Genomic DNA, 11,765 nt, shown 5'->3' with positions numbered 1-11,765 from the left:
CATTATTAACCGATAATACTTTGTACCGAAGACAACATTAATTCCACAAACTTGGTATACAATCAAATTATCCCGACAAGGCAAATAAGCCAGACTCCTTTTCCATACAGTAACATGCTTTCAGAGTGAACTTTGTATATCAGGACAATGCATCTTAATTAAGGCAGTCATTAAATATACATTGCAAAAGAGAAATTACAAAATATGTTGTGTGGTTGATCGTACGTGAAAATAAGAAATGATAATAAGAAGAGAAAGTGAGAGGTCATTTTACCACACCTTGGATATGCTCCAAGCCATAAACGTTCTGAACACAAATGGACGGCCGTGAACCTGTAGTTGGCATAAAAAAGCTAACTAAAACTCAGAAGAGCTGAAATATAACAATTTACATAGAATTTTCGTATTTGTCACAAAGTCAAGCTGCGATATCCTGTTCTTGACAAAGCATCTGACCTCATGTATTTTCTTGAGAAGGGCGGGAACAAAATGAGTTCTCCTCCCATTGAAGGGAAGCGAGAAACTGCGAGGTGGGCACCAACCCTGAAAAACCAAAATGACTTACGAGGTGTCAATTCACATCGGGCAAAATCTAGGTTTCTTTCTGCATCAGCAGTTCTTATGATCCCTATCGTTAGTGGTGTTTCAAACATATGGCATGCATGTCATATAAAAATCAAACAGGAAACGAACATGGTGATAGATAAATACGAGAGTAATTCATTCATTGCTCTCCATCAGAAATGCCAGATCAGCCATGGAAAATAGAGAAAAGAGATGAAGAGTACACAAGCTATGTATATTGGTTCAACTCCTTGTCTGGGACGTGCTGCCGACCGGCATGCAGACATCGCAGTGCTGGTCGCGCCCCTCCTTGTTCTACTCTTGTTCCTAGGAGAAGAACCTGCGGTAGAAAGAACATATAAACTTCCTTCATGATTTGGAAGAAAAAAATCATAGGCCCCTCAATCAACGCTCGAGAGAGATCGCCGACATTTATTTTTGGGAAGTATTATGGCATCATCGTTCCGAATGGAGAAAACGGCGTGACAGAACCGATCTTTCGATCTCCTCGACACAGGAAGCGAAGCCACATCACCTGGCCAGCACGGACGGGACATGACGAACCCTGCAATATGCATCTCGCTGGATGGGGTGGCGGGATGGAACAAGAAGCCATGCGCGGACGTGGCGAACTCTACAAGCCATGGTGCGCTCGAGGCGAGAGAAGACTGCAACATACAAAAGAAAGCCGTGCGGGATCTACAGAGAGGGAGGTGTACGCTGAGCCGATATACAAGAGACAGACGGTGAAGTCAAACTCGGTGTAGGATAAGCGGATGGACAAGAGCAAGAAAGGAAACCGAATGGATTTTGGGAATGATTTGATATGGTCTTTAAGGATACAAGGGTGACTCATGCCAAAAGCGATCGGAGGAATTATCCTGTATTTATTAGGTGATTGTGATTGATTACCGTAGTATGAAGATTTCTTGATCGATGGATGGGTCTGTTTTCTTGTGAAAGAAATTTGGACGTGATTGACGCTAGACATGTTTCCTTACAGGTGTGTTTATTCATTTCCTTGTTAAAGCAATTTATATAATTTGTTATAAATGTACTTCCTTACATGTGTTTCATTATTTGGTGCGGACGTGATTGATGCTGAAAGGGAACAAATGCTTGATGTGCGATTTTGAGATGATGGACGGCTAGGATCTTCCGAATGTTTGATGTCAAAGTGACACCATCCCTAACTCCAATATAATACTCCCTCCGTTCCTTTCTATAGTGCCTATAGATTTTTGGCATTTATTTCAGAATATAAGGTTGTAGCTTAGCTTATTTTCAATTACCCCCTTCCCATTCGGCTCCCAAATCGTTCAGCTCCCAAATTTGTTATGGTAAGTTAGGAAGATATGGATTTCCCAAATTTTACGTTGATCTCAAATCGTTCAGCTAGGGATCTTGTGTAAAAAATACGCTTACGCTAATTTCCGTGCCAAAAAACTATAGGCACTATAGAATGGAACAGAAGAAGTAGTATTTATTATGGATCGAAGGGAAGGGAGTTCTAGTTTGGCACATGATGGCACGGCTCTTCAATCTCTGTTCCTAGAGTCCAGCCTGAAACTTCCACCGGGCAGGTGGATAAGAACTGGAACAGAAACGGCCAACACTACTGGTAGTAAAACAATCTGCTCGTCTTCAGTACGCCAAAGAAACAAGCTACGCCTACCGCGCTATGGCCATGCATGCACGCTGATGCACAAGGTTACACCACAGAGCGGCGCAGCACGGCAGCAGCGTCCCTTATCGTAACCGCAACCTGTTCCAAGTCTTCGTCACTCATCCAATTCCTGATCCATGGCATACGCAATGCTTTTTTTTTTTAGATAAATACGCAATGCTTGATGCTATGCTAGCCACTTCACCTCGTCCTGTGCCCCCGTGTGCGTATATAAGTGCGCACTCCATGGTCACCAAATAAGAAAACACGCACACTCCCGTTCCCGCTCAGAGCTCAGAGCTCGCGCGAAATCAAGCTAGCTCGACACGATGCCCACCACCGGCACCGCCGCCATGGCGTCCTACGACACGCCGGAGGGCGTGGACATTCGCGGCCGCTACGACCCGGAGTTCGCGGCCATCCTCACCCGCGACGCGCTGGCCTTCGTGGCCGGCCTGCAGCGCGAGTTCCGCGGCGCCGTCCGGCACGCCATGGAGCGCCGGCGGGAGACGCAGCGCCACTACGACGCAGGCGAGCTGCCGCGGTTCGACCCGGCGACGAGGTTCGTCCGCGAGGGCGACTGGACGTGCGCGCCCGTGCCGCCGGCCATCGCGGACCGCACAGTCGAGATCACCGGCCCCGCCGACCCCAGGAAGATGGTCAACAACGCGCTCAACTCCGGCGCCAAGGTCTTCATGGTAAGCATCCCATACGAGTACGTACGTGCAAGCCAAACGTGCATGCGTTTGAAGGAAAAAAGAAATGAAAAGTGACACGGGACGTGGCAGGCTGACTTCGAGGACGCGCTGGCGCCGACGTGGGAGAACCTGATGCGCGGGCAGGTGAACCTGCGGGACGCCGTGGCCGGCACCATAACCTTCCGCGACGCCGCGCGCGGCGGCCGTGTGTACAAGCTCGACGAGCGCACCGCTAAGCTCTTCGTCCGGCCGCGCGGCTGGCACCTGCCCGAGGCGCACGTGTTCATCGACGGCGAGCCGGCCATCGGCTGCCTGGTGGACTTCGGGCTCTACTTCTTCCACAGCCACGCCGCCTTCCGCGCCGGCCAGGGGGGCGGGTTCGGGCCCTTCTTCTACCTCCCCAAGATGGAGCACTCCAGGTACCTATGGGCCATGGCACAGTGACACAGCTCGATCGTAGTCTGTGCGCACGTTTTGTGATGGTGATCGAGCGTGCGTGCGTGCAGGGAGGCGAGGATATGGAACGGGGTGTTCGAGAGGGCGGAGAGGGTGGCCGGGATCGAGCGGGGGAGCATCAGGGCGACGGTGCTGGTGGAGACGCTGCCGGCGGTGTTCCAGATGGACGAGATCCTGCACGAGCTGCGTGACCACTCGGCGGGGCTCAACTGCGGCCGGTGGGACTACATCTTCAGCTACGTCAAGACCTTCCGCGCCCACCCGGACCGCCTCCTCCCCGACCGCGCCCTCGTCGGCATGGCGCAGCACTTCATGCGCTCCTACTCCCACCTCCTCATCCGCACCTGCCACCGCCGCCAAGTCCACGCCATGGGCGGCATGGTAACCAACCAAGCTATCCATCATTAGCTAGTTCCCACTTCCCAGCTAGATACACAGTGATGCAGTGATCGATGCAGTTAACCACGTGCGTGTTGATTGGCAGGCGGCTCAGATTCCGATCAAAGACGACGCGGCGGCGAACGAGGCGGCACTGGAGCTGGTGCGCGGGGACAAGCTGAGGGAGGTGCGCGCGGGGCACGACGGCACGTGGGCGGCGCACCCGGGGCTCATCCCAGCGATACGGGAGGTCTTCGAGGGCCACCTGGGCGGGAAGCCCAACCAGATCAACGCCGCCGGGGCGCCCGCCGACGCTGCCGCGATCACGGAGGAGGACCTGATCCAGCCTCCTCGCGGAGCGCGCACGGTGGAGGGGCTGCGGCTCAACACCCGCGTCGGCGTGCAGTACCTGGCGGCGTGGCTGGGCGGGTCCGGCTCCGTGCCGCTGTACAACCTCATGGAGGACGCGGCCACGGCCGAGATCAGCCGCGTGCAGAACTGGCAGTGGCTGCGACACGGCGCGACGCTGGATGCCGGCGGCGTGGCGGTGCGCGCAACGCCCGAGCTGCTGGCGCGCGTCGTGGAGGAGGAGATGGCGAGAGTCCGGGCAGAAGTCGGCGTGGAGAGGTTCCGGCGGGGTCGCTACGCTGAAGCTGGCAAGATCTTCAGCCGGCAGTGCGTCGCGCCGGAGCTGGACGACTTCCTCACGCTGGACGCCTACGGCCTCATCGTGGTGCATCATCCCAGAGCGCCGGCATCCAAGCTCTGAGAATCTGATTAAGAACTAAACTGCGGCATCCATATACAAACCTTTATATGTTGGCCTCGTTGTTGCTTAAACAATAATCATCTGGGAGACTGGGACAGTCTGTATCTATGTTGCCTTATATTTTCTGTGTCATGTTTCTTACTACTTGTTGGATCAAATACAACTACAAATAATTCCGTACCCAGAAGGTGAAGTTGATGACATGATCTCAGATATTCAGATTCATCGCCACTGAAGCTACACATCACTTGCTAGTGGTACAGCAAACATTCAACATGAGGTTCTGATCGACAGTAGACATCTCAGATTTACAGTACCAACTGAAGTTACAACCTCCATCCTACGACACGGATCTAAAATCAGTTAAAACTTGTAGCACCATCATGAACAAACCACTTGTACACATCACAGCAAAGAGGAGAACATTTTTCCATTCTTTACAAGACAACACTCATCATCGATCTGATATTTGATGATCCAAGTATTGCCAATATCTAGGAGCAACGTGGCTAGTAACTACCCAGAGCTAAGAGCATAACTACAGCTGTGAGGATTCCAAGGATGCAACCGGCCACCACCTGAGATGTAAAAACAAAGTATGTTTTACATCCAGTGCATCTGATATAATCATTGTTATGAAAATAATATATTCTTACGATAAGAGAAGTGTCCAATCTTACAAGATGAACATGTAGGCAAAAAATCGGAAAGGGTGAAAAAGAAGGTTATGGGCACACATAGGTGAGGAACTATCAAGTACTAACAACTATCAGTCCGAATTGACTTGACTTATGAGATGCCATTTGCCTTTTAAGTATTGGTTAACAGAAGTGGATTTGATCATATGACGAAACTATTCAATAATATCCTAGAACATGCTACAGTTAAGAATATCTTCCGATGTGACTCATCCGCTAGCCGTTGAAGTAACTCATAAATGATGCTCTGAAAGAGTTTTAGTAGTCAGTCTTGTCTACTTCATGTATGGACAACTACATTTGCTTAACTTGTTGCAAGGCTACATAAACCAATATAGGGAAGCTAGCGGGCGCCAAGCGCATGGGCAACTTGATGCCAGGAGAGTAATGCTTGTTGTAATAGGGTACAGTTCTTGTAATATTGTTACTACAATCCTTTCTTAATTAACGGAATAGGGTGAAGTTTTTGTCCTCTTTCCAAAAAAAAGAAAAGGGAAGCTGAAGCTGAAGCATGTAAGCTAACCTGAGGAACTGTGTGTCCAAGAATTTCACGCAATGGCTTTGTCTCTGCGAGTGGATGCTCTATAGGCAGCTCGTAGACAATTTGATTCAGCACCTGATAGGATTTGCATCAAAAATATTAGTTCCCATCTTGCTTCAGTGTTCCATAAAGTTGGAAAGACTGCATGGTGCATCTGTACTGTCTTATCCAAATCAGCAATTCGACATAACAAGTGATGGCAGCAGGTAAACAGGGAAAAATTATCATCTCAAACGAAAACGACGCATCATCATGTCAATGAGGATCTGTACACGTACAGTTGTCGCTATCACAATTTAGGGAAATTTTAGTTGATAAAGTCCAGGCTACTCATCAATTGCTTATCAAGTGTTCAAGGAATCATGGAGAATAGCATCCAGTCAAACATAGAAATTATAGCCAATTTCAGGGAAACATTCTTGGTGGTGCATACTCCCCATTCTGCATACATAACTTCCTGGGCTGGATATCAGGTGATACTACACTTCACACGATACCACTCCTCAAAATTCAAATTTACAAGTTCCTGAAAAATTTCGGAAAATTTTGTTAACGTTCACAGGATGTGTGTTTACAATCCAATAATTTTGAGAACCAATTCGAAAAAGTACATAGAGAAAAAAAAAAAGACAAACCGACTTGTCAATAGCGTCATTTTGTGCTTTGTCTTTTTGTGACACTATTCATGTTGGATTTGTCTTTTTCGTTTCTCTGTGTATTTCAAACTTGGTTCTTCAAATTATACTGATTGTGAACACACATCTTGTGAACACCCACCATTTTTAAGAAATTTTTAGAAACTTATAATTTTGAATTTTGAGGAGTAGAATCAGGGTACCATGTGATATTTTCTCAACTTACTGCACACTGAATGCTAGCAGCAAAGAACAACAGAATAATTTCAACATCTGATAACCATTTAGCTGTAATTTATACTTACAGGTACTGGTATCCTCAATTCGAGTGCAGCAAACCGAGGAGAAAGTCTAATGAATATATATGTTCAAGTGCAATTCAATTAATTAACCTCCAGTGGAATAGTACAAAACAAACAGTTGTTCCATGTGAAAAAACTGTATGCTAGTTATAGACAGAATTATTAGCTTATAATCAGGGCAGCCAAAGCAGAAACCCTCCTATGCTTTTTCATAGTACTGTTTAACCATAAGTCTATTAGGATGAGATTGACAAACCTCTGCTTGTTTTCCAGCATGTAACCGAACACCAAAAGCATCATGCATCACCTAAAAACAAAATCAAAAGTTTTAGCCACAGAAGCGTTTCATGTGCAAGTGTGTCCTCGTTATATATCAGTGTTCAGAAGCGCAAATATGAATGCTATCAGGTCAGTGATGCTAACTAGTAGTTTTGCAACATACAATAGCGAATCTCAAAAGCAATGTGCGAAATACCACATGAAAGCAGAAGAGATAAATAGAGATGAAAGCAAAAAAGGGAATGCAGATAGTCTGATATTCTCCTCTATCTTAGGATACTCAAGCAGTAGAAGTAGCTAAAGCTTAAGATCATCTGGTTACAATAAAGGATTATATAGAGAATTTCAAGCATGTACTCACCACACATGCAAGTATCATTGAAGTTGCAAATGTGGCACTACGAAAGCCTTCTTGGATTCCAACAGACACTGCAAGTGCTGTCACTGTGGCTGAATGAGATGATGGCATCCCTCCAGAAGCTATAAATTGCCTGGCATCCCAACGCTTCTCTTTATACCTACATAAAACCATTTTTTTATTAATTGCTTTAGAGAGCAACAAATGTATGAGGTAGGACAGTGACAAGCCATTTTAGCATGCATATTACCAGTTCACCCATGCTTCTGTGAAGACTATGATAAGATAAATTGCAGAAAATACAAAGGTTTGGCAGAAGTGCAGTTTGAAACACATAGTTAACTGACGGTCTAGACATTCCTTGCCCCTCCCAAACCCAGCCTGAAGACAGTTATACAGCTGGAGAAATGGAAACCACCTCCTCCATACTACTCTAGATCATAACAAGACACTATAAGCGATTAACTTCCACATGGTGTTATAAAATGAAAAAAGTCCATTTTTCATCCTTCAACTTTCACACAAGTTCACTTTTGATCCCAAATGTTTCATTTAGTCCAAAAGAGACCCTAAACTTTACCAACTTGTTCAAACGTCTGATTCTGCTGATTTTTTGAAAAAAGATACAAAACATAACCAAGCAGTACGAAAACCATGGTGAAAATACCCAACATTTCGCCAAAATAAATTGTACCGAGCCAGTTTCAGCCAAAATAAATCCCCAATCCTTTGGCTTGAGTAGGTTGCCGCAATTTATTGCTCGATATCGACATCCGTTGCTCGTCTGACATCCCGATTGTCCACTGCAATATCCGCCACTAGATCAAGCTGGATGTAATGAAACCCACAACAATCTTTCAACTACTTTTGCGATTGAGCATGGAGATGTGGTTCCTATTGGTCAACCTCTCCCTTCCTTTCTGCCCTCACATACGCCGGTGGGCGCGTCTAGCCGGGCGATATGCAGAGGTTGATGAGTTGCGGCGCTACTAGGGCTGCTACTGCCCTTTACGTGAGAATCGCTGGAAAGACGAGGCTGCCAGGGCTGGTTATTTACCATCCTCTTTTTCTTGCTCGCGCGTGAGTGGGATTCAAGGTTCTGGTCTAGGACTAGTTTTTATTAAGGTATTGTTCGGATCTGATTTTATTTTTTTGAACCTTGGTTATCATCTATGGAAGAAAATCATAAGAACAAGACATGTGAACGGGTTAACAAAGTTTAGGGTCCATTTTGTACCAAATAAAACATTTAGGACGAAAAATGAACTCTGCACAAAGTTGAAGGATGAAAAATGGACTTTTTTCTTATAAAATATTTGTCCTGGCGCCAATTCAGGTGAGTGTGCTTGTTTGAATGGTTGCCAAACAACTGATTTTATTATTTTAAATAATATGCAGCATGGGACAGCAAATGGTAATGCGCGCTACAATAAGCTCACAACCTGTGAGATAAATGAAACTTCAGTTACGGGCAGCTTACTGCATGCTTATAGTCCCATATCAACCATTTTGACTTAAATCGTCAGGAAGAGCAAAAGCTACTTCGGTTACTTGTAAATGATTCTTATGGGCAGGACCATCACGATTTCTGATTATACATCTGAGTGGCATTAGAACCAAACCAAGGAAATACATGTAATACTCCCTCCGATCCTAAAAAACTGTCGGGAGCTATAGTCTAAGTAAGTTTTGCTGTCAACCCCTTCTAAATTAATCAATTTAACAACGAGCTGGCCAGACGAATGCTGCAACAATGCGTCCTCGCATACCGCCGAGCCACACATGCGTAGCTAGCCAAGAGCACACTACGCGCACCGTGATATTCAAGGACTGCGGGTTGATTAGCTAAAATGATTGAGGGTGTGTTTGCAAAAACGTTTATCCGACAGTTTTTTAGGATCGGAGGAAGTACTATACAACCAATTCGCATCTAGCAATGAACATGCAGCCAATTTGTTTCAGCAATCGCAATTGGACGAGAATCCAGCCCTTATCTGACAGTAGACCCAGAACGAGTGTGAAAATAAAATAAAAATAGACTTCAAAGTGCCTCACCAACCCATCTGAAATTCTGAATGACCCTAAAAAGTTCTCAGATTCCTTCACAAAAATTAAACAAAAGCTTTTCAGGTTAATAGCTAAAACTAGCACTAACAACAACGTGATCTAGTGTTGTCTCTCCACTACTCGGAGAGAAAAACTTACCAATAGTCTAAAATTTGTGACATGTTTTTTTTGCAATAGTTCCCTAAATATTCACATCACGTGGTATCTGGCATTTCGGTTGTCTCTCGTTTACAGATATTCTTCGGATATTTCGTAAAATATCTTTTGACAGAAGCAGTTGCTGCAGATCATACTACCATAACGAAGCGAAACGCAGAGATAGGAGGAAGATCTCGCTAAATTTGGCGAGGGTCCGCGGTCTAGGCACCTAGCTACAGAACTGATCCCCGAATTACAGAACTGAAGATCAGCCTAAGCTTGGTGAACGCTGGTTCCACGCGGGTCTCGAATCTAAATCCCCGCTCACCAAAGCTTCTCACGCGCCCCACCGGCTCACGCAGTGGTCCAGATAAAACAAAATTGTCAGATTCCCTCACAGATATAAAGCAGAAGGTTGGAAGGTTAATAGCTAAAGCCTCGTAAAGTGAATAAAATTCGTGACATGTTTTATTTATGCAGTAGTTCGCTAAATATTGGCATCCCGTGGCATCCGGCATTTCAGTTTCGTCTCGTTGACAGATATTCTTCCGATAGCTCGTAAATATCTGTTTACAGAAGGGAAAGGCGGAGATAGGAGGAAGATCTGGCTAAATTTGGCGAGGATCCGCAGCCTAGGCGCCTGTCTACGGAACTGATCCGCGGAGTTGCAAAACTAAAAGCAGCCTATAATTAGTAACCGCCGATTAACACACAAGCTACGAACCCCCCAACCCACCAAAATTCCTCACGCTCGCACCGGCTCAAGCAATGCTCCTGCCGGGACCGCGGAGCCAAAACCGCCGCCTAGAAATGTAACGCGGAGCAGGTAGGGGAGGGGAGTGGGGTGGGGTGGGGCGGCTGACCAGGTTGTGAAGAACTTGGTGGACTGCGCGATTGCGAAGGCGATGAGCCCCGCGACGAGCGGGTAGTTCACCACGCCGCCGGCCATCTCCCGCCTCCCGCGCGCCTCGCGACCGGTCCCCCTTCCTCCTCCTCCTCGATCTCCGGCGGAGCCCTCTGGCGCGGCGGCACGGAGCGGAGGATTCGAGTTGGGCGCAACGAGAGAGCAGAAGGGAGAAGGGAGAGGAAGGCTTTCGCGTTCCTTGTGCCGTCGGTTTCTCCGTTTTCCCCTCTTTCCTCTTCGTGGCTTGCGCTGCCGGTGCGTGTAATTTTGCGTGCCGTGCTCCGTACGAGCTGGTCTACTGCCCTTTTTACATGTACAAACAAAAGGTGTCGACGTTGCGCTCTCGTCACCTTTACCATGGAGATCGATCGACTCGACAGACGCGAACGGAGTTCCATGTTTTATTGTTTTTTTTATTGCTTTTTCACTTCAGGTTCGATTCCGCGGCACGGGCATGTCGTTTTGCCTTGTTGCAACGGCACGAGCGGAAGCGAGCGACGATCCAATCCAACAGGCGGCTGGTCCCCACCCATATTAGGGCTGCCTGATTGCGAGCTTGTGAATATGCTTCGGGATCGCTGGATCCGAGCCGTGGAATATGCCATAACAACACGATAGATACCTCTCACTACCTGCTGACCCTCTTCCTGACGAGAATATCTTCGCGAAACGAGGTCAGGCGTCCAATTTGGTGGCCTGAGTACGGCATTAACCGGGTCACAGCCTCACAGGTAGCTAAGATAAACAAAGACAGCTGCGTGTTCACCGGTGCAACTCGGCAGTCCAGCTTAACTGTGTGTTCGCTGTCATGGCAATTTCCATCAACTCCTGCAATTACCGTGTCACGTATGATGGGCTGGGGCCAACTGATAAAAGGGTTTTTGCTTCGGTGCCGTGCCGGAAGATGCAAATGAGCAAATTTGATTCTGTGCTCTTCTCAGCTTTCCTTCTTTCTGGAAGCAACATGTACCAATGCGTAGGGGGCTCTGTTCGCTAAGCACAGCACACGGTGTTCCAACCAAAACCGCCCGTACGCACCCCACCGAGTAAATGGAAGGATCCAACGTGTCACGCAATGAATTCAGAACTGGATCTGCCGGACAAACACTGCAGGACGCACCTTAAATTCGTGGTGCTGCCCGATCTAGATGGGTCGCCATAACCAACGAATGGATCGGTTCACGCCAAAATTGATGCACAGGCGCGCCATATCTTCTCTCTCAAAAGGACCCACAAAAGAAGCCTCTCTCACAGAACGCAACATGCCTTCCCGGGGGATATGCGGATATGTTATCGAAAGAAAAGAAAAGGA

General features: G+C 47.2%; 2 protein-coding genes across 2 annotated transcripts; one reads left to right on the top strand and one right to left on the bottom strand.

Moving 5' to 3' along the window:
- The first annotated feature begins 2,583 nt into the window (after nucleotides 1–2,583).
- LOC124675059 (malate synthase) lies at nucleotides 2,584–4,699 on the top strand. Its single transcript, XM_047211121.1, has 4 exons — nucleotides 2,584–2,928; nucleotides 3,019–3,347; nucleotides 3,435–3,765; nucleotides 3,869–4,699. Exons 1-4 carry the CDS (start codon nucleotides 2,584–2,586, stop codon nucleotides 4,529–4,531), a joined length of 1,668 nt encoding a protein of 555 aa, XP_047067077.1. The 3' UTR covers nucleotides 4,532–4,699.
- Nucleotides 4,700–4,815: 116 nt separating this feature from the next.
- On the bottom strand, nucleotides 4,816–10,539 carry LOC124675060 (uncharacterized membrane protein YuiD-like). Its single transcript, XM_047211122.1, has 5 exons — nucleotides 10,413–10,539; nucleotides 7,348–7,504; nucleotides 6,964–7,014; nucleotides 5,753–5,845; nucleotides 4,816–5,109 (listed from the first exon to the last, which is right to left on the bottom strand). The coding sequence occupies exons 1-5, from the start codon at nucleotides 10,496–10,498 to the stop codon at nucleotides 5,041–5,043; spliced, it is 456 nt and encodes a 151-aa protein (XP_047067078.1). The 5' UTR covers nucleotides 10,499–10,539; the 3' UTR covers nucleotides 4,816–5,040.
- Between the last annotated feature and the right edge of the window lie 1,226 nt (nucleotides 10,540–11,765).

This window comes from Lolium rigidum, chromosome 7, assembly GCF_022539505.1.
Source record: "Lolium rigidum isolate FL_2022 chromosome 7, APGP_CSIRO_Lrig_0.1, whole genome shotgun sequence".
Taxonomy (NCBI): Eukaryota; Viridiplantae; Streptophyta; class Magnoliopsida; order Poales; family Poaceae; genus Lolium; species Lolium rigidum.
This window is presented reverse-complemented; position numbering and strand designations above follow the sequence as displayed.